The sequence below is a fragment of the Marmota flaviventris genome, chromosome 14, assembly GCF_047511675.1.
Source record: "Marmota flaviventris isolate mMarFla1 chromosome 14, mMarFla1.hap1, whole genome shotgun sequence".
Classification (NCBI taxonomy): domain Eukaryota; kingdom Metazoa; phylum Chordata; class Mammalia; order Rodentia; family Sciuridae; genus Marmota; species Marmota flaviventris.
In genome coordinates, this window is record NC_092511.1 from 87,085,714 (window position 1) to 87,108,467 (window position 22,754).

A 22,754-nucleotide genomic window follows, 5' to 3' on the forward strand; every position below is an offset into this window, starting at 1 on the left:
TGGTGCTAAGGATCGAACCCAGCGCCCCGCCCCGCACATGCCAGGCGAGCGCGTTACCGCTTGAGCCACATCCTCAGCCCCTAAGTATATTTTTTAAATGACCAGTTGAACACCCTACTTACAGATTTTATTTGAAGAATTTTTTTAAATTCCTGATTTCTTTTATTTTTTTAATTAATTAATTAATTTTGTAGTTGCAGATAGACAGTGTGCATTTATTTTATTTATGTGGTGCAGAGGATCAAACCCAGTGCCTCACATGGCTAGGCAAGTGCTCTTCCAGTGAGTGAGCTACAGCCCCAGCCCTATTTAAAGAAATTTTTTTTTTTTACTTTTGCTTTCTTTTTTTTTTAAATTTTTTTATTTTTGCATTACAATTCTTAATACACCTTTATATCACAATTTATCATATCTGATTTATAAGGTATGTTGACACACACACAAAAAGAAATTTGAAACATGAATTATCTTTCTTGGAGTGTTTTGCACAGACTATTAATACCTATATTGTCTAAACTTCTTATAGTTTTAGTGTACTAGTGTTAAAAGAGTGGTCCCACTTTGTTTTGCATGTTTTTCCAGTTAAAAAATAATATATACATACACACACATTTATTTAAAAAATCATCCTATCTTTGCAGCACTTAAATGCAGAAAGGTCTTATAAATCCCAGATTTCAACCTTGCATAAATCTCTTGTGAAGATGGAGGAGGAGCTTCAGAAAGTTCAGTTTGAAAAAGTGTCTGCTCTTGCAGATTTGTCTTCCACAAGGGAACTTTGTATTAAACTTGACTCAAGCAAAGAACTTCTTAATCGACAGCTGGTTGCTAAAGATCAAGAAATAGAAATGGTATGTAATACATTTTTAAGATGCCTTTAAAAATTGCTATTACTATAACATTGCTACATTTTTTTAAAGAGAGGTTCTCTTTCTTTTTTGTATATATTTTTTAGTTGTAGCTGGACACAGTACCTTTATTATTTATTTATTTTTATATGGTGCTGATGATTGAACCTCATGAAGTATCACAAGTATATGGAAATCGAGCAACACACTTCAAAATACTCTAGGCAATGCCAGGTAGGCGGAACTGTGACCACCGACAGAAAAGGCCCAGTGGCCCTCGGAGGGGCAGAGCTGCCAACCACTCCTGCAAGGTAGGCGGGCCTGCGACCCACCAGCAGAACAGGCGCAGCGGCCTGCTGAGAGGCAGAGCCGCCCCCTCCCCCCGTGCCTGCAAGGTAGATGGAACTGTGACCACCAACAGAACAGGCCAGACCTGCACCCGACAGACAGAACAGGCCCAGTGGCCTGAGGAAGGGTAGAGCCGCCCGCCCCCCCCCCCCCCCCCCCCCCGCGCCTGCAAGGTAGGCGGACCTGCGACCCACCGGCAGAACAGCCCCAGAGGCCTGCAGAGGGGCAGTGCCGCTGCCTGCGCCTGCAAAGTAGGCAGAACTGCGACCACCAACAGAACAAGCCTAGCGGCCTGCAGAGGGACAGAGCCGCCACCCGCGCCTGCAAGGTAGGCGGACCTGCTACCGACCGGCAGAGCAGGCCCAGCGGCCTGCCGGCGTGGTAGGCACATTGCCCCAATTGGAGGAGGGGCAGAGCCGCCGCCCGCGCCTGCGAGGGAGACTTTGCAACTATACAAGACCAATATAAATATATAGGGGGAAAATTCAATAGCACAACAGTTTCACCAAGTAGAAAGGAACGCGAACAGTATGAAGAGACAAGGAAAGAAAGGACCACAAGCAATGCAGATCAACTCAACTTTAGAAGAGGTAATAGCTGCAGCAGATGGAATGTCAGATAAAGAATTCAGGATATACATGCTTCAGATGATCTGGAGTCTCAAGGAAGACATCAGACAGCAAAATCAGACAATGAAAGATCACTTCAACAATGAATTACATAAACAAATCCAAGAAGCAAAAGATCAACTATACAGGGAGATAGAGGTTATAAAAAAATAAACAAACAGAAATCCTAGAAATGCAGGAAGCAATAAACCAACTTAAAAACTCAATGGAGAATACTACCAGCAGAGTAGAACACTTAGAAGATAGAACATCAGACAATGAAGATAAAGTATTTCAACTTGAAAAGAACATAGACAGCTCAGCAAGACTGTTAAGAAACCATGAGCAGAACATCCAAGAAATATGGGATAACATCAAGAGACCAAATTTAAGAGTCATTGGGATACAGGAAGGGACAGAGTTTCAAACCAAAGGAATGAGCAATCTATTCAATGAAATAATACGAGAAAACTTCCCAGACTTGAAGAATGAGACAGAATCCCAAATCCTAGAAGCCTACAGGATGCCGAATGTGCAAAATCATAAGAGACCCACACCTAGACACATTATAATGAAGATGCCCAACATACAGAATAAGGAGAGAATTTTAAAAGCTACAAGAGAAAGGAAGCAGATTACATTTAGGGGTAAGCCAATCAGGATAACAGCTGATCTTTCAACACAGACTCTGAAAGCTAGAAGATCCTGGAATAACATATTTCAAACACTGAAAGAAAATGGGTTCCAACCAAGAATTGTGTTTCCAGCGAAATTAAGCTTCAGGATGGAAGATGAAATTAAAACCTTCCACGATAAACAAAAGTTAAAAGAATTTGCAGCTAGAAAACCATCTCTTCAAAACATCCTTGGCAAAACATTACAGGAAGAGGAAATGGAAAATAACAATGAAAACCAACAGTGGGAGGTAGGACAGTAAAGGGGGGAAAATAATCAAAGAGGAAAACAAACCATGTTTAGTAACATAAATAAACAAATATGGCTGGAAGAACAACCCATATCTCAATAATAACCCTAAATGTTAATGGCTTAAACTCACCAATTAAGAGACACAGGCTAGTAGAATGGATCACAAAACAAGACCCAACAATATGCTGCCTACAGGAGACGCATTTGATAGGAAAAGACATACATAGGCTGAAGGTGAAAGGTTGGGAAAAATCATATCACTCATATGGACTTCGGAAACAAGCAGGTGTGTCCATACTCATATCAAATAAAATAGATTTCAAGCCAAAGTTAATCAAAAGGGATAAAGAGGGACACTACATACTGCTCAAGGGAACCATACACCAACAAGACATAACAATCATAAATATATATGCCCCTAACAATGGTGCAGCTATGTTCATCAAACAAATTCTTCTCAAGTTCAAGAGTCTAATAGACCACCATACAATAATCATGGGAGACTTCAACGCACCTCTCACACCAATGGACAGATCTTCCAAACAAAAGTTGAATAAGGAAACTATAGAACTCAATAACACAATTAATAACCTAGACTTAATTGACATATATAGAATATACCACCCAACATCAAGCAGTTACACTTTTTTCTCAGCAGCACATGGATCCTTCTCAAAAATAGATCACATATTATGTCACAGGGCAACTCTTAGACAATATAAAGGAGTAGAGATAATACCATGCATCTTATCTGATCATAATGGAATGAAACTGAAAATCAACGATAAAAGAAGGAAGGAAAAAGCATACATCACTTGGAGAATGAACAATAGGTTACTGAATGATCAATGGGTTATAGAAGACATCAAGGAGGAAATTAAAAAATTCTTAGAGATAAATGAAAACACAGACACAACATATCGGAATCTATGGGACACATTGAAAGCAGTTCTAAGAGGAAAATTCATTGTGTGGAGTTCATTTCTTAAAAAAAGAAAAAACCAACAAATAAATGATCTCATACTTCATCTCAAAATCCTAGAAAAAGAAGAGCAAAACAACAGCAAAAGAAGTAGAAGGCAAGAAATAATTAAAATCAGAGCTGAAATTAATGAAATCGAAACAAAAGAAACAATTGAAAAAATTGACAAAACCAGAAGTTGGTTCTTTGAAAAAATAAATAAAATTGACAGACCCTTAGCCATGCTAACGAGAGAAGAAGAGAGAGAACTCAAATTACTAGCATATGGGATGAAAAAGGCAATATCACAACAGACACTTCAGAAATACAGAAGATAATCAGAAATTATTTTGAATCCTTATACTCCAATAAAATAGAAGATAGTGAAGGCATCGATAAATTTCTTAAGACATATGATCTGCCCAGATTGAGTCAGGAGGATATAGACAACCTAAACAGACCAATATCAATTGAGGAAATAGAAGAAACCATCAAAAGACTACCAACTAAGAAAAGCCCAGGACTGGATGGGTATACAGCAGAGTTTTACAAAACCTTTAAAGAGGAACTAATACCAATACTTTTCAAGCTACTTCAGGAAATAGAAAAAGAGGGAGAACTTCCAAATTCATTCTACGAGGCCAACATCACCCTGATACCTAAACCAGACAAAGACACTTCAAAGAAAGAAAACTACAGACCAATATCTCTAATGAACCTAGATGCAAAAATCCTCAATAAAATTCTGGCGAATCGGATACAAAAACATATCAAAAAAATTGTGCACCATGATCAAGTAGGATTCATCCCTGGGATGCAAGGCTGGTTCAATATCCGGAAATCAATAAATGTTATTCACCACATCAATAGACTTAAAAATAAGAACCATCTGATCATCTCGATAGATGCAGAAAAAGCATTTGACAAAGTACAGCATCCCTTTATGTTCAAAACTCTAGAAAAACTAGGGATAACAGGAACATACCTCAATATTGTAAAAGCAATCTATGCTAAGCCTCAGGCTAGCATCATTCTGAATGGAGAAAAATTGAAGGCATTCCCTCTAAAATCTGGAACAAGACAGGGATGCCCTCTCTCACCACTTCTGTTCAACATAGTTCTCGAAACACTGGCCAGAGCAATTAGACAGACGAAAGAAATTAAAGGCATCAAAATAGGAAAAGAAGAACTTAAATTATCACTATTTGCAGATGACATGATTCTATACCTAGCAGACCCAAAAGGGTCTACAAAGAAACTATTAGAGCTAATAAATGAATTCAGCAAAGTGGCAGGATATAAAATCAACACGCATAAATCAAAGGCATTCCTGTATATCAGCGACAAATCCTCTGAAATGGAAATGAGGACAACCACTCCATTCACAATATCTTCAAAAAAAAATAAAATACTTGGGAATCAACCTAACAAAAGAGGTGAAAGACTTATACAATGAAAACTACAGAACCCTAAAGAGAGAAATAGAAGAAGATCTTAGAAGATGGAAAAATATACCCTGTTCATGGATAGGCAGAACTAACATCATCAAAATGGCGATATTACCAAAAGTTCTCTATAGGTTTAATGCAATGCCAATCAAAATCCCAACGGCATTTCTTGTAGAAATAGAGAAAGCAATCATGAAATTCATATGGAAAAATAAATGACCCAGAATAGCAAAAACAATGCTAAGCAGGAAGTGTGAATCAGGCGGTATAGCGATACCAGACTTCAAACTATACTACAGAGCAATAGTAACAAAAACAGCATGGTACTGGTACCAAAACAGGCAGGTGGACCAATGGTACAGAATAGAGGACACAGAAACCAATCCACAAAACTACAACTATCTTATATTTGATAAAGGGGCTAAAAGCATGCAATGGAGGAAGGATAGCATCTTCAACAAAAGGTGCTGGGAAAACTGGAAATCCATATGCAACAAAATGAAACTGAATCCCTTTCTCTCGCCATGTACAAAAGTTAATTCAAAATGGATCAAGGAGCTTGATATCAAATCAGAGACACGCCGTCTGATAGAAGAAAAAGTTGGCTACGATCTACATACAGTGGGGTCGGGCTCCAAATTCCTCAATAGGACACACATAGCACAAAAGTTAATAACTAGAATCAACAAATGGGACTTACTCAAACTAAAAAGTTTTCTCTCAGCAAAAGAAACAATAAGAGAGGTAAATAGAGAGCCTACATCCTGGGAACAAATCTTTACTCCTCACACTTCAGATAGAGCCCTAATATCCAGAGTATACAAAGAACTCAAAAAATTAGACAATAAGAGAACAAACAACCCAATCAACAAATGGGCCAAGGACCTGAACAGACACTTCTCAGAGGAGGACATACAGTCAATCAACAAGTACATGAAAAAATGCTCAACATCTCTAGCTGTCAGAGAAATGCAAATCAAAACCACCCTAAGATACCATCTCACTCCAGTAAGATTGGCAGCCATTAGGAAGTCAAACAACAACAAGTGCTGGCGAGGATGTGAGGAAAAGGGTACACTTGTACATTGCTGGTGGGACTGCAGATCGGTGCAGCCAATTTGGAAAGCAGTATGGAGATTTCTTGGAAAGTTGGGAATGGAGCCACCATTTGACCCAGCTATTCCCCTTCTTGGTCTATTCCCTAAAGACCTAAAAAGGGCATGCTACAGGGACACTGCTACATCGATGTTCATAGCAGCACAGTTCACAATAGCAAGACTGTGGAACCAACCTAGATGCCCTTCAATAGACGAATGGATAAAAAAAATGTGGCATTTATACACAATGGAGTATTACTCTGCATTAAAAAATGACAAAATCATAGAATTTACAGGGAAATGGATGGCATTAGAGCAGATTATGCTAAGTGAAGCTAGCCAATCCCTAAAAAACAAATGCCAAATGTCTTCTTTGATATAAGGAGAGTAACTAAGAACAGAGTAGGGACGAAGAGCAGGAGAAGAAGATTAACATTTAACAGGGATGAGAGGTGGGAGGGAAAGGGAGAGAGAAGGGAAATTGCATGGTAATGGAAGGAGACCCTCAGGGTTATACAGTGGAGGAGGTAGAGAGAGAGGAGGGGAGGGGAGGGGAGAGGTGGGGAGGGGGGAGGGTGGAGGACGGGAAAGGCAGCGGAGCACAACAGACACTAGTATGGCAATTTGTAAATCAATGGATGTGTAACTGATGTGATTCTGCAATCTGGGTATGGGGTGAAGGTGGGAGTTCATAACCCACTTGAATCAAAGTGTGGAATATGATATGTCAAGAAATTTGTAATGTTTTGAACAACCCACAATAAAAAATTTAAAAAAAAAATGTGGCATTTATACACAATGGAGTATTACTCTGCATTAAAAAATGACAAAATCATAGAATTTACAGGGAAATGGATGGCATTAGAGCAGATTATGCTAAGTGAAGCTAGCCAATCCCTAAAAAACAAATGCCAGATGTCTTCTTTGATATAAGGAGAGTAACTAAGAACAGAGTAGGGTCGAAGAGCATGAGAAGAAGATTAACATTAAACAGGGATGAGAGGTGGGAGGGAAAGGGAGAGAGAAGGGAAATTGCATGGAAATGGAAGGAGACCCTCAGGGTTATACAAAAGTACATACAAGAGGAAGTGAGGGGAAAGGGAAAAATAATACAAGGGGGACAAATGAATGTCAGTAGAGGGGGCAGAGAGAGAAGAGGGGAGGGGAGGGGGGAGTGTGGAGGATAGGAAAGGCAGCAGAACACAACAGACACTAGTATGGCAATATGTAAATCAATGGATGTGTAACTGATGTGATTCTGCAATCTGTATATGGGGTAAAAATGGGAGCTCATAACCCACTTGAATCAAAAGTGTGAAATATGATATATCAAGAACTATGTAATGTTTTGAACAACCAACAATAAAAAATTAAAAAAAAATACTCTAGGCAAAAGAAGAAATCACAAAGGGGGAAAAAGAGATTAATGAGAATGAAAACACAGTGTGCCAAAATGTATAGGATACAAATAAAAATTAAAATATGTATTTTTAAAAATACATATTAAAAAACAGGAAAACAGTTGATCAAATGAACTTCATTCAAATTTTTAAAAAACTTTGGTGCTGTAAATAATATTAAAAAGTAAAAAGCCAGTGCATGGAATGGGGGAAAATATTTGCAAATCATTTATCTAATAAGAGATCTGTATGTAAAATACATACAGAATTCTTATGACTTAATAACCCAATAAAAAAATAAGCTAAGGTTATCAGTAGACATTTCTCTACACAAGATGCATAAATGGACAGTAAGCACATGAAAAGATACTTGGCATCATTAACAATCAGAAATGCAAATCACCATTTCACATATACTAGGATGACTGTGTTTAAAAAGGCAGATGCTAAAAAAATATTGACAAAGATATGGCAAAAGTGGAATCTTCATACACTGATGGTGGAAAGTAAGTGAGGCCACTGGAAAACATTTTGTCAGTTCCTAAAAATGTTAAAAATAGGATTAATATACAACCCAGAAATTCTACTCCTTTTATATTTAAGAGGAATAAAAATTATATGAACACACAAAAACTTTTGCACAGTTCTCCATGGTAGCATTATTTATAACAGACCCAAAGTGTAATTCAAATATTCCTAACTGTGAATGCATACCTGTGCTGCAATGGAATATTATGGAATATGATGAGGCAATAAAAGTAACAGAGTACTGATATCTGCTAAAACATTAATGGCTTTTTTCTTTCTTTTGGTACTAGGTATTGAAACCAGCAGTGCTTAACCACTGAGCCACATCCCCAGACCTTTTTTTTTTTTTTTTCTTTTTTCTTTTTTTGAAACAGGGTACTAATACTGAGTCTCTTTGGGGGAAGTTGAAAAAGCTGTAATTTAGATTAAAGTGATGATTGCATGAGTCTGTTAATATGTTTAAAATCATTGAATTGTACACTTATTAAATGAGTAAGTTGTGTGGAATGTGAATTATGTTCCAGTAAAGCTGTTGCCAAAAAAAGTGATGCTCCATTTTGTACTAGTGTCATCCAAGTATACGGGCTTACCATTGCCTCTTTTAATGTTCATCAACACTAACAAATTTGCCAATTTGATAGAATAGTGTGTCTTTTAAAATTTTATTGGTTCTTTTTAGTTGTACATGACAGTAGAACCCATTTTGACGTAATCATACAAGCATGGAATATATCTTATTGTAATTAGAACCCTAGTACCTCTCCTTCCCCTTTTTTCCCCACCCCTTGCTCTCCTCCCTCTATTGATCTTTCTGCCATTTATCTGTAGTTTTTTTTAAATTAATTTCTTGTGGATGTACACAATAGTGAGATTCACTGGTGTATTCACATATATACGTGGGAAAGTTATGTCAGATTCATTCCACTGTCTTTCCTTTTCCTATACTCCCCTTCCCTTCCTTTTTATCTACTCCTCTGAACTTCTATTCTCCACCCTGCTTATTGTTAGCTTCCGCATATCAGAGAAAACATTCACCTTTTGATTTGAGGGAATTGGCATATTTTACTTAGCACAATAGTCCCTAGTTCCATCCATTTACCAGCAAATGTCATAAAGTCATTCTTCTTTATGGCTGAGTAATACTCCATTGTGTATATATACTACATTTTCTTTATCCATTAATCTATCAAAAGGCACCTAGGTTGGCTCCACAGCTATTGTGAATTGTCTTTAATAGACTTTTGATTCAATTGAAATACGTTTAGCAATATCTACATATGCTTTGGATCCTTGACCAGAGTGGGGAATGCTAGTAGTATCTAGTGGACAGAGGTTAGGGATTTTGCTGAAAATTCTATAATGCAAGGGCAGCTCTCCACACCAAGTAATTATCTAGCCCAACAAGTCAGAAGTGACAAGGTAAAAAACCCTGGACTGGGAGTTGCATCTTGTTTGAATTTATATCATTTTGACCACTAGCAAGCATAAATTTTTGTATGTTTGCTGTTTAGTTGTATTGCTTTTTTTGTAAATTTTAATCATATCATTTTCATATTTCTCATTTGTCTGATTTTTTTATACTAATAAAAGTATTAACTATTTTACTTACAAAGTTTATTTTTTTCCAGTTGAAAGTTTCTTTTGAATTTTTGGTTAAGTTTATGTTGACTAGAAAAATGTTTATTTTTTATGTGGTTAAACTTATTTTTGCGTTGTATTTAGCTTAGAAAATTCTTCCGCTATCTACCTACCTACCTGTCTCTACTCCAGCAATTTTGTTTTTATTTATATCCCTTTACTGGATTTTAAACTTATGCTTTCACATTTAACTTTTTAAATGCCTATAGAATTTGTTATAACATATATTATAAAGATTTATTTTTTTTCTAAATAGTAATGACAAGTCTTCCACCTTTTGAAGAAATATTTGATGTACAGAGCATATTTTAGTTCAAGATAACCTTCAGAAACTTCCACAGGTTTAGCAAGAGAGGAAAGTATGTTTTCCCCTTGCATTCCTTAACTGTGGAGTAGCTAGGTATTTGTAACTCGCCTTTCTTAAGACAGAGCAGTAGTCACAGGTATCACCCAGACAGCCTGGCAGTAATATATACAGAAATATCAAAGCTGGAAATAAAAAGTGGTTGCAGTTTGGGATTAATAAAATTTTCTTAAATTAATGAATTTCCTGATCTGATTAGAAGGATGGGGAAAGTGATGCTATACAGTATGTGTGGTATATATATTTGTTAAGAAAGAGGACACAGTTTCAAACTAAGAAATTGAAAGTAGTTGTCAGTTTATAACATATTGAAAGAACTTGAGAGTCCTTGATTATATGCCAGTTAAATGAATGAATGGGAATAAGCGTAGATATCTTCCTATTATTGTACAGATGGAGAATGAGTTAGATTCTGCTCGTTCTGAAATAGAACTCCTCAGGAGTCAGATGACAAATGAAAGAATCTCCATGCAGAATCTAGAAGCTTTGCTGGTGGCCAATCGAGACAAAGAATATCAGTCTCAGATAGCACTTCAAGAAAAAGAGTCTGAAATTCAGCTTCTTAAAGAACACCTTTGTTTGGCAGAAAATAAAATGTGAGTTGGCTAGCAGTATAATAACTTAAAGTCATATTTCTTAAAATTTTGGTTCTTTATAGATCAGTAGAATTTTAAAACCTGAATTTAGGGAATTTAGCTCCCATACTTTTCCATTAATTAAACTGAGGATTACAAATATTGTGATTTGTCTAAGATTTTATATTTAGTTGTATTATGTTTGTTCTTATCTAAGATATCTAAATTTAACCATCTTTGCTGGGTTTTTTTCCCAATAGAGCTTTAGGTAAAATAGAATGTCTGATCTAAAATATTGCCTTTAGGAAATGTAACCAGAGTAGAAAAAAGTAAGCACTCTGAAACTGGAAGAATTTTTTTTTTTTTTTTTAAAGAGAGAGAGAGAATTTTAATATTTATTTTCTAGTTTTCGGCAGACACATCATCTCTGTTTGTATGTGGTGCTGAGGATCGAACCTGGGCCGCACGCATGCCAGGCGAACGTGCTACCGCTTGAGCCACATCCCCAGCCCTGGAAGAATTTTTTTAAAAATATTTTTAGTTGTAGATGGACACAACCCTCTTATTTTGTTTATATTTATGGATCAAACCCAGTGTCTCCCACGTGCTAGGCAGGCACTCTACCACTGAGCTATGTTCCCAGCTCCCCAGAAGAATTTTTGTATGTATGGATCATCTGATATTGCTGTCTAGTCTTTCCATTTGTCATTAGTGTTTCTGTATACTAGATACTTGGAAGAATTCCTGAATTTACAAAATACCGAACATTTCCCCAGAGCGTGACTTTGACTTTCTTTGTTTGTTTTTGTTAGAATCCCTAGTACAGCTTACACTTTATTAGAACTCCCAGCTGGAGATTGGAGTGGAAATGCTTGCCTTGATAGAGAACATTTCTTTCATTAAACCTGGTCAACACTTACTACCAATGGGGAGTTTTAGCCCACATTTTTGTATGTCCCATCTATAACACTATCTTTTCCCCCATCATCAGTACCTTTTAATCTGACTCTTTGCTATGTTGAGTCTGTAGAATTTCTTCATTCTTAGGAGGCAAAAGCTAACTCCTTGAATTGTTGACAGTGGCAACCATGAAAGAAAAAAAAAGTTAGGGAGGGGAGTGTGGGACGTTGGAAGGGTAGTATAAAGAGATTTAATAGTTACCAGTTAACAATTTCAAACTAAATTATTGACATTGCTGTCCTAAACTGTTCTATAAGTGAGAAGATTCCTCCTCGCTTTTTACCAGACAGAATATCAGATTTCTCCAAACCCTTCTTTATAATATTTAAGCAGGTAGGCATAGTTTACATCTGACCTCATTAAGGACAGCAGTGACCCAGCTTCTGACTAGTGCATCCTGAAATTTTGTTTCTATTCCTAAAGATTGTTCTCTAACTAATCTTACTTTCCAGGAAAACATTGGTGGTGTCTGCTTTCTAGATTCATTTCTTAACTTTCTGTTTGGCTTGTCCTTTGAAAAATCACCCCTTTCCTGTAACACAATAATTTGAGAAATTGCCCCTATGCACTTGTCTTTATTTCATAACATGTTCTTCTCCTGGCTCTCTAATCATTATTTTGACCATGAATCTTTCTGGAGGATAAGGAATTCTTTTCTCTCTCAAGCCCCACAGCTTTGTCCTTGCTTCTTAACCTAGGATCTGAAGAAGGTTAGGAATCATGGTCTTGGCAATCAGCTACTACTGAGAGGTCCTGACTAAGCAAAGATGCAGAGCCAGGGCCATTTTCCTTCAGAAACTGCTGTTAGGTCATGGCGGCTGTGACTGAATCATTCTTTTCAGTTACCGTAGCTAGACTGTTGGGATAACTTCAGCTGGGTTTGTAGGAGCCCTTTTTGAAGCTGGTAGGTGGCAAGCTGCCTCAGTAATGTATACGAAAACTCCTACCATAAGGGATACACTGTTTTAGAACGACTGGTAAGTTATATCACTTAGAACTAGTGTGATAAACATTTGTTTTTTCAGTCTCTAAAGTTTGTATTTCAGCAGCTGTTTTGAAAGCAAGCAAAGAGAATAGAATGTTCTGGGCAAGCAGAATTCATCTGTCATTATCTTCCTAATGATAGTGTGCCTTATCAAAGAGTTTTTGAGGCATTGTTTAGCCTTAAGAAGATTCTGTCAAACTGAAGAGTTTTTGCGTAACAGTTCATCATAACAAATTTTATTTCATTGTAAGTGTGTATAAAGCACTTGGTTGAATTGATGTATATAAATTGAATATATATGTGTGTGTGTGTATATATATGTATAAAGCCATATTAATCATGATACTAGTGAATTCCAGTATTATTTGTTCATACTACTGCTTATGCTGATATAATACTTCAAAGTACTTTTATAAAAACTATTTGCAGTAAATAGGAAATATAGGTAACTTTACATCATATATGCATAGGGAAGCAGAAAAGTTTTAACTAATTGAATGGGACTGGGATCACTTAGGCTCTTCAAGTAGGCTAGTTTATACATTTAATATGTCTAAAATTGGCATATTTAATATGTACTAATAAATCTGTCCATAAAAATCATGCTGTGACTTGGATCCAGCTGAGAAACCATTGCCCACATGGTTTAATACACTCTAGGAATCATAGCCATATTTTAAGTTTAACTGGGTTTCACTCTTACTTTCTTTTACACAGGGCCATTCAGAGTAGAGATGTGGCCCAGTTCAGAAATGTTGTAACGCAACTGGAAGCTGATTTAGACATTACTAAAAGACAGCTGGGGACAGAACGCTTTGAAAGGTAAGCTTATCTCTATACAATATCTAGCTAGTAAAGCATTGTTTTCTTAGGTAACAGTAGGTTTTAGTCATTTCATGAAGGTTATATTTTAAAATATTGAGTCACAGTTTTATGACAGTTTTAATGTCACTGAACATAAAATTTAAAAGCATCACTATTTTGCTTTAGGGAAAGGGCTGTACAAGAACTTCGCCGCCAAAATTACTCAAGTAATGCTTATCATTTGAGTGCAATGAAACCAAATACAAAATGTCATTCACCAGAACGTGTTCACCATCTATCTCCTGACCGAGGCCTAGATCGATCGTTAGAAGAGTAAGTCAGTTTAAGGATCCATTTTCTTGGGGCCACGAGGAAACTATCAGCGAATATTTGAGGGAGTGAAGAAACTCAAATATTTATGTCTGTCATTACGAGTGATCTGTAAACATGATTACCAAGATATGTTGCCATAAAAATAAAGGATTTTCAAAATTTTTAGTGTTTTACATAAATGCTATATTAACATGAAATATGTCTAATATTTCATCTAATGTTTTCATAAGTTATATTTTAAATTGATTTTTAAAAAAATTTTTTAAATATTTTTTTAGTTGATGATAAACCTTTATTTATTTAGTTATATGTGGTTCTGAGAATCGAACCCAGTGCCTCACACATACTAGGCAAGCACTCTACCACTGAGCCTCAACTTCAGCCCTGATTTTTAAAAATTTCTATAACAAATATTTTTCATTGTGCCTTTTACTATAAAATGTTAATTATTATAGCACTGAGAAATGTATATTCTTTAGGAAAGTAATAAGCTAATTTTTCAGAGGAAAATATTTTAGGTATATTCTGCATGTCACAAATTTTATAATAAAACAACTTTTAATTTGGAATAGTTTCAAGTGTACATGAAGTTAAAAAATAAAAATAGTATAAAAAATATCTGCATATTTTCACCCATTATCACTATTAATAGCTAATTAATTTGTTAAGTTTATGCTCTGTTTGCTTTTCATATGCATGTGTGCTCTCTCATGCATTCACTCTTACACCTGCTCCTTCTCTTTCACTTCACATACATGCATGCATATACACAAATGACCAGTTCCTTCAATTCCAGATCACACTCTCAGGTTTCTTCCTTGCCTTATTCCATTCTGTATTTGTGTATTCTTTATTCTATGATGTGAGAATGCTGGCTCAACATCAATGCGCTTATTCAACATCAGTACCTTATTTGTTTGCCCAGTCCCAGAATGCATCTAAAGTAGTTTCAAATTTTCTATGCCAGTTTCACTACAGTAACAGACTGACTTTTAAAAAGTTTGAGATCCGTTTGCAGTTCTTCCTTCCTGCTCTCTTACATTACCTTGTCCCAATTATTGAGGGTACATAGTTAAATACTAAGTTTACTGATTACTTGAATTAGTCCTTCTTTTGTTTCCCCCTTTTTGTTGTGGTTATGGTATTCAATTGAAATAACATTAAATTCGTTTGTTTCAACTTGCTTTCATTTTTCCTCTTCTAGCTTTTCCTTGATTTAATTAATTCTATTTTGAATGTGTAGATTAGCATACTCTTAAAAGTCAAAACTCCACAAGAAGTAATCATCAGAGAAGTGTCATTTTCTGTTGTACACATCCATAACATGGCACATGCTTCTACAACCCTTTCCTTTGTCATTTTTATGATAAAGATATAGAGACATGTATTTTTCCTTTCTTAACCAGCACACTGCATGTACTTGTTTGTACTTTGCTCTTCTCCCTTAGTAATGTGTCCTGGAAGTCAGTCTAAATTGATGGAGATTCTCTTCATTCCTTTTTATGACTGCCTAATATTCCTTTCTGTGGATATTTTATAGTTATTCAACCAGTCTCCCACACTTTGACATATAGGTGGTTTCCAATGATTTGTAATTATAATCAAGACTACAGTGAATAATCTTATGCATAGGTATTTTCATATTATTGGAGAAGTATTTTTAGAATAAATTCCAAGAAGTGAGATTTCTGGATCAAGCAGTAATGCATATGTAGCTTTTTAAAATATTGCCAAATTTCCCTCCATAATGGTATCATTGTGCACTCCCTCAAGCTGTGTGTAAATGCTTGTTTTCCTACAGCCTTCTCAGCAGAGTGAATTTGTACCAATATGGTAGGTGGAAAATGATATTTTAGTGTAGTTTTTATTTGCATTTCTATATTACAAGTGAAGTTATCTTTTAATAGACCATTTTTATATCTTCTGTATTATTTATTCATTTCTTTTGCCTATTTTTTAATGGATTTTTGGTCTATTATTAATTTAATTTTTATATATTTTGGAAGATTAATCTTTTATCTGTGATATGTACTATAAGAATTTACGTTCATTTTTCATTAATTTTACTTATACCATTTACTCCCACTTTTAAAATTTTACGAAGTGAAAATTTTAAATCTTTTCCTTTTCTGCATCTGGATTTCTAGACATAGAAAATCTTTCTCTATATCTAGATAATAGAGATTTTCACCAGTGTTTTCTTTTAGTACTTACATAGTTTTACTTCTCTGTATTTCTGATGCATTTGGAATTTAGATTATGAGTGGTTTGAGGAATAGATCTTTTTTTTTTCCAAATGAGTTTCTAGTTGTCCCAAGATCATTTATTAAAAAAATAAAAAAATAACAAAAACCTCTTTGTCCCAGTCATTCACATTTCTTTCAGGACTTTCTCTTTATATGGCATTAATCTGCCTGTTTGTGTACTTATTGTCTGTTTTATTTTAGAGACTTTCTGGTATTTTTATGTAGAAATAGTCCAATGGTATGCCGGGAAAACTGGATTTCTAAGAGAGGAGGATCTATAGCACTCGCCAATTTTTGTAATACAAATGCTTCCAATATGACCAGTTTCAAGCTATCAATGGTTTAATCAGCAGATCACCAAATTCTTAAATATTTATGATTAGCTGAGAACCAGCCTCAGGACAGAAATAGGGTCTTCCTTGTAAGTGTTTACCTATATTTTCTTGAGAGTTTATTTTTCCATATGAACTTTTGGGTCAATTTGTCTTACACCATTTTTTTAAAAAGTCCATTGGAATTTTTATTAGGATCACATTATATTTATAAAATAACACAGGGAGAGCTGACATCTTGATGATAGTGATGCATTCTAACCAAAAGGAGGAAATGTCTTACATTTGTTTGAATTTACATTTGTGTCTTTTAGGAATTCCTTGTAGTTTTCTTTATATAGATTTTGAACATTCCTTGTTAAGGTGATTCCTAAATATTTTATTTTTTGTGTTGCTATTATAATTTTTTATTCATTTATCTTCAAAAGTACTGTTGATATTTTGTTTTCCTTTTTATTAGTGCATTATGATTATAAATAATATTGAGGTTCATTTTTGACTTAATCATACATGTATGGAACATAATTTGCTCCAATTCAATCCCTAGTACTTCCCCTTTCCCTCATGTATTCCCTACCTCTTTTCCACTTCCTCTACACTACTGATCTTCCTTATATTTATTTATAGTTTTTTTTTAAATTTGTGCTTTGTAGATATACATAAAGGTGAAATTTGGTATGATACATATGTATATAGCACAGTTTGGTCACTTTCATTCCACTGTTCCTCTCTTTCCCTATCCTTCCCTCAATCCCTTTTCTCTGTTCCACTAATCTCCCTTCTATTTTCATGGGATTCTCCCCTCATCCCCTCTTCCCCTTAATTTTGTTCTGGCTTCTATACATAAGAGCAAACATTTAACCCTTGACTTTTTATGTCTGGTTTGTTTCACTTAGCATGGTATTCTCTGGATCTGTCCATTTACGAGCAAATACCATAATTTCATTCGTTTTGTGGCTGATCAAAACTTTATTGTATTTTTATACATTTTCTTTATCCATTCATTTGTTCTTTTTAATTTTTTTTTAGTTGTAGTTGGACACAATACCTTTATTTATTCATTTTTATGTGGCTGTCATGAGTTGCGCTGCTATAATCCTTGATGTGGCTATATAATTGTAGTAGGCTGATTTTAATTGTTTTGCATAAATACCCAGGAATGGGATAGCTGGATCATATGGAATGGATCCATTCTAGTCTTTGAGTCATACTCCTTTCCAAAATGGCTTTACTAATTTGCAGTCCCAACAATGTATGAGTGTACCTTTCCCCTCATATCCTCACCAACTTTAATCTTTTGTGTTCTTGATGATTGTCATTCTGACTGGCATGAGATGAATATAATTTTGATTAGCATTTCCCTGATTGCTAGGAATGTTGAATACTTTTGCATGTATTTGTTGGCTATTTGTATTTCTTCTTTTGAGAACTATCTGTTCTTTTGTCCACTTATTAATTTGGGTTATCCTTTTTTATGTTTAGTTTTAGTTTTCTTTGTGATGTTTTAGTTTTTTGAGTTTTTATATATTCTGGATGATAATCCCCTGTTGAGGAGCATCTGGCAGAGATATTCCATTCTTCATTCTCTTGTTTCCTTTGCTGTACAGAAAATTTTTAATGTGATGCTCCCAGTTATTGATTCTTGGTTTCATTTCTTGCACTTTAGGAGTCACGTTAAGGAAGTCGGTATTTTCACCAATATGTTGGAGTGTTGAGCCTATGTTTCTCTAACAGTTGCAAGATTCTGGTCTAATTCCCAGGTCTTTGATCCACTTTAAGTTGACTTTTGTGCATTTTCTACATATGGATATTCAGTTTTTCCAGCACCATTTGTTAAAAAGGCTCTCTCTCTCCAATGAATGCTTTTGGCGTCTTTGTCAAGTATGACTAAATCTGTGTGAGTTTGTGTCTTCCATTCCATTGTTTTGGTGCCAATACCATGCTTTTTTTTTTTATTACTGTAGCTCTGTAGTATAATTTGAGATCAGATACTGTGATGCCTCCCGTATCGCTTTCTTGCTCAGGTTTGCTTTGGCCATTCTGAGTCTCTTATTCTTCCACATGAATTTTTAGAGTTGAAGTATATCACTGGTATTTTGATGGGAATTGTATTGACTGTAAAATGCACTATGGATATTTTTGAAGCAGACCGGACACCCCCACTCAAAAGAAACTTGCCATAATTAAGCTTCTCCTCTTGCCAGATCAGCAAGATGTCTGCAGAGGTTATTGTGGTTGGTAGTTTCCTCTTTCTTATAAATGCCAGGTTTAAACACAAAAGGTGTGATAAATTAGTCTGCAAGCTTGTTGCACAACATGTTATCTCTGTTTTCTTGGTTTAAAAAAAAAAAAGTGAAACCTATGTCTGGTCTAGGGGATAGAGGGAGAGCACTTGTCATGTGAACTTCCCAGCCCCGGCCCCACTGGGTATAAAGATCAAAAAATTTCCAAAATCTATGTTCAGAGGAAGAATTCTTAGGCGAGAGCCACCTCTGAACCCTGAAGTCAATAAACCTGCTTCCTGCAAGTTACTTGGGTGTCCAGCCTCTTCTGTCCTACTTCATTTTGACAATATTAATTCTATACAAGAAAAGGTCTTCAGGTTCTTTCTTCAGTATTCTATAGTTTTTATTGCAGAGATCTTTAACCTCCTTATTTAGATTTATTCCCAAGTATTTTTTATTTTGAGGTTACTGTTGATGGGATAGTTTTCCTGATTTCTTTCTCAACAAATTCATTACTAGAATATAGGAAAGCTATTGATTTATATATGTTGATCTTGTATCCTGCTGCTTTGCTGAATTTATTTATAAGTTCTAGAAGTGTTCTGGTAGTTTTTTTGTGTCTTCTAGATAAAATATTATAAACAAATAGATTTTTTTAACTTCTTCTTTTTCTATTTGTATCCCTTTATATCTCTTGTCTGATTGTTGTGATAGAGTTTCAAGAACTATAAGGAGTGGTGAGAACGATATCCTTGTCTTGTTCCTGACTTTAGAGGAAATGCTTTTTGTTTTTCTCCATTCAGAGGATGTTGTCATTGAATTTGTCATATAGAGCCTTTATAATGAAGAGGTAAATTCCTTCTATCTCTAGTTTCTCTAGTGTCAAAACATAAATGGGTGCTGGATTGTGTCAAAGGCTTTTTCCACACCCATTGAGATGATCACATGATTCTTGTTCTTAATTCTGTTTATTTGGTGAATTATGTTTTTTGGTTTGTATATGTTAAACCAATATTGCATCCCTGGTATAAAATCCACTTGATTATGATATACTTTCATCTTACTGTGTTTTTGAAGGCAACTTGCCAATATTTTTTTTAAAATACTTATTTTTTTAGTTGTAGTTGGACACAATACCTTTATTTATTTATTTTTATGTGGTGGCTGATGATGGAACCCAGGGCCTCTCACATGGTAGGCGAGCACTCTACCGCTGAGCCACAATCCCAGCCCCAACTTGCCAATATTTTTAAAGGATTTTGTGTCTATATTTATCAGGGATATTATATTGGTCTGTAGTTTTCTTTGCTTGATGTGCCTTTGTCTTGTTTTGGTATCAGTGTAATAGTGGCTTCATAGAATGAATTTGGGAGTGTTCCCTTCATTTCATGGAATAATTTGAGGAAGCTTGGCATTAATTCTTTTTTAAAGATCTGGTAGAAGTTTGCTAAGAATCCATTTGGTCCTGGATTTTTCTGTGTTGGAAGTCTTTTAATTTCTGCTTCATTCTCATTAGTTCGGTTTGGGTAGGTCATGTGTCTTGAGATTTGTTTGTATTGTCTAGATTTTCTAGTTTATTGGAGTGTAAGTTTCCAAAATAGTTTCTAATGATTCTCTGGATTTCAGAAGTATTTTGGTGATAACTCTAATTTTGTTGATTCAGGTCTTCTCTTTTTGTTTGGCTAGTTTGGCTAAGGGTTTGTCAGTCTGGTATATCTCTTCAAAGACTCAACTCTGCATTGATCCTGTGTAATTTTTTTTTAAATTCTCAAGTTCATTAATTTGGGCTCTGATCTTATTTCCTGTGTTCTACTAATTCTGGAATTAGTTTGTTTTATTTCTAGGGCCTTGAGGTGTAATATTTGATTACTTACTGAGGATCTTACTATTTTTCTTTTTAAAGAAACTCAATGCTATAAACTTTTCTCTTGAACTGTGTTCCTATGGTCCTAAAGATTTTGATGTATGTATCTCTGTTCCCATTTACTCCTAAGAATTTTTTTTTATTTCTCCATGTATATCCTCTGTAATACATTTCTCATTCAAAAGCATATTATTTAATCTCCAGGTATTAAAATTGTTTCATTTTTTATCTTATTTACTAATTTCATTTCATTATGATCTGATAGGATGCAAGGAATTATATTTTTTTGTATTTGCTAAGACTTGCTTTTTGCCCTAAAATACGATCTATTTTAGAGAAAGTTCCACGTGCTACTGAAAAGAAAGTGAATTCAATTGTTGATGGATGAAATAGTTTATACATATCTATTAGGTCCGTTTAATTAATAGTGTTTTTTTAGTTCTGAAAAGTCTTACTTAGTTTGTCTGGTTGACCTGTCTAATGGTAAGAGAGGTCTTGAAATCATACAGTATTATTGTATAATGGTCTATTTGATTCTTTGTATTGAGAAGGATTTGTTTTATATTCATAGGTACACCACTGTTTCTGTGTAAAATCTCTGTCCTGCTATTTGGTAAATTCTTTTGTTTTTTCAAGCTTCATCTTTGATTCTGTAGACTTTTCTAGGTCTACAGTGCTATCATCTGCAAAAGATGCTGTTTTATTTGCTTTTCCCTATTTTTCTGTATCTTGAATTATATTTTCTATGCTTTGAAAATTTTCCATTGCTTTGGAACTATTTGATCAATAAAAATTTGGTTGAATTCACCTTTAAAACAACAGAGCCCTGGTTATTTTTCAATGAAATATTTCCTTAATAACTATTTATAATATTCTTCTTTGGACACTGGTCTTTTTAATTGTCTATTTCTCTGTGTTTACCTAACAGATTATCCATTTCCTCCTAGGATGGCAAAATTATTTGGAAAAAAGCAACCAATGTAGTATTATGAATTTTAAAATTTCCCCTGGATCAGTAGTTTTATACCTCCTATCATCATATATGTATATATTTGCCTCCCTATGATAACTTTTTCCTTAATTTCATTAGCCAATGAACATTGTTCATTGCTTCAAAGAACCAGAATTTTTATTTATTGCTTTGATGTGTTTTTTCTATTATTAGTTACTGCTTTATTTTTATTATTTCCTTCCTGTGCAAGACTCTTATTTTGTCAGTTTTCTTTTTTAACTTTTTGAGCTGTGAATTTAATTCATGTATTGCCCTTCTTTTATTTTATCGATACAGATATTTAGGGCTTTGATTTATCCTCTGATCATTATTTTAAACATATTCCATAGATTCTGACATATGATGTTTATCATTGATTTTTCTGAAATTAATTTGTTTGTATTTTCACTTTTATCATTTGATGGAAAATCTTTTAATTTCCATTGACGGGGTTTTTGTTTTCTAGTGCTATTAAATTGTGATTGGGGAATATTGTCTGAATATTTGTTTTGTGCAACCTGATGTTCTTTGTGCTTTACTATATGATAAATTTTGTTGTAAATAGTTTAGTGCACTTGAAAAGATACATTCTTTCATATCAGGGTATAATATTTACTATATATCTAAAATATCTACCTTTAAATATATTTTGGGTTTTATGTAGATCTTTTATATCATGGCTTGATTTTTGTCCACTTGACCCATTATAAATTAAGAATAGTGTTTTCAAGTTTTTTATTATGAGTATGTTTTTGCATTTCCTATAAGTTTTATTTTATATAGATGGTTTGTTATGTTTGTTCCATGGATATTCTGAAGTGTCATTCTTCATTGTGTAATGTGGCTTTTATAAAGTTTCCTTTCTGATGCATTTACTTTTTATGGGGGCATATTTGTTTTGGCCAGACATCTACTTTGTCTGGTATTAGAGTTCAACTCTTGTTTTATTATGGATTTGAATTTTGCTTTATAAATCATTTTGAAAATCATTTCTTAAAAGTATGTGAGTTAAAATCCTTCATATTATTGATGTGACTGCTAGGTTAGTCTCAACTATGTCCAGTTATTGTCTGTATTATGTGATATTTGCTGTGCTTCCTCATTGGATTAATCTTCTTTACTTTTTAACAGATTTCTTGAGATATTTAGAAAAGTTTGTACTTTATTTTAGTTGTTACCTTTATATTAATAATAGTGCCTCAATCCTCTTTTTTTTTTCTTTTTACTTTCTATTTCATTGTTAGTTTTAAATGTTATCCTTTGGCCACCTAT

General features: G+C 34.6%; 1 protein-coding gene across 7 annotated transcripts in view; it reads left to right on the forward strand.

Annotated features, from left to right (window-relative positions):
- Positions 1 to 22,754, forward strand: part of Tsga10 (testis specific 10) — a 106,244-nt gene that overhangs the window by 81,986 nt on the left and 1,504 nt on the right. For 5 of the 7 annotated variants that reach the window (XM_071601852.1, XM_071601847.1, XM_071601849.1 and 2 more), the window contains 4 exons: positions 642 to 851; positions 10,561 to 10,763; positions 13,405 to 13,509; positions 13,678 to 13,824. In XM_071601852.1, the coding sequence (XP_071457953.1) occupies positions 642 to 851; positions 10,561 to 10,763; positions 13,405 to 13,509; positions 13,678 to 13,824 (665 nt within the window). Of the gene's footprint in view, positions 1 to 641; positions 852 to 10,560; positions 10,764 to 13,404; positions 13,510 to 13,677; positions 13,825 to 22,754 lie in introns of those variants that run through there. The other 2 variants (XM_071601850.1, XM_071601851.1) reach the window with 2 other exon arrangements.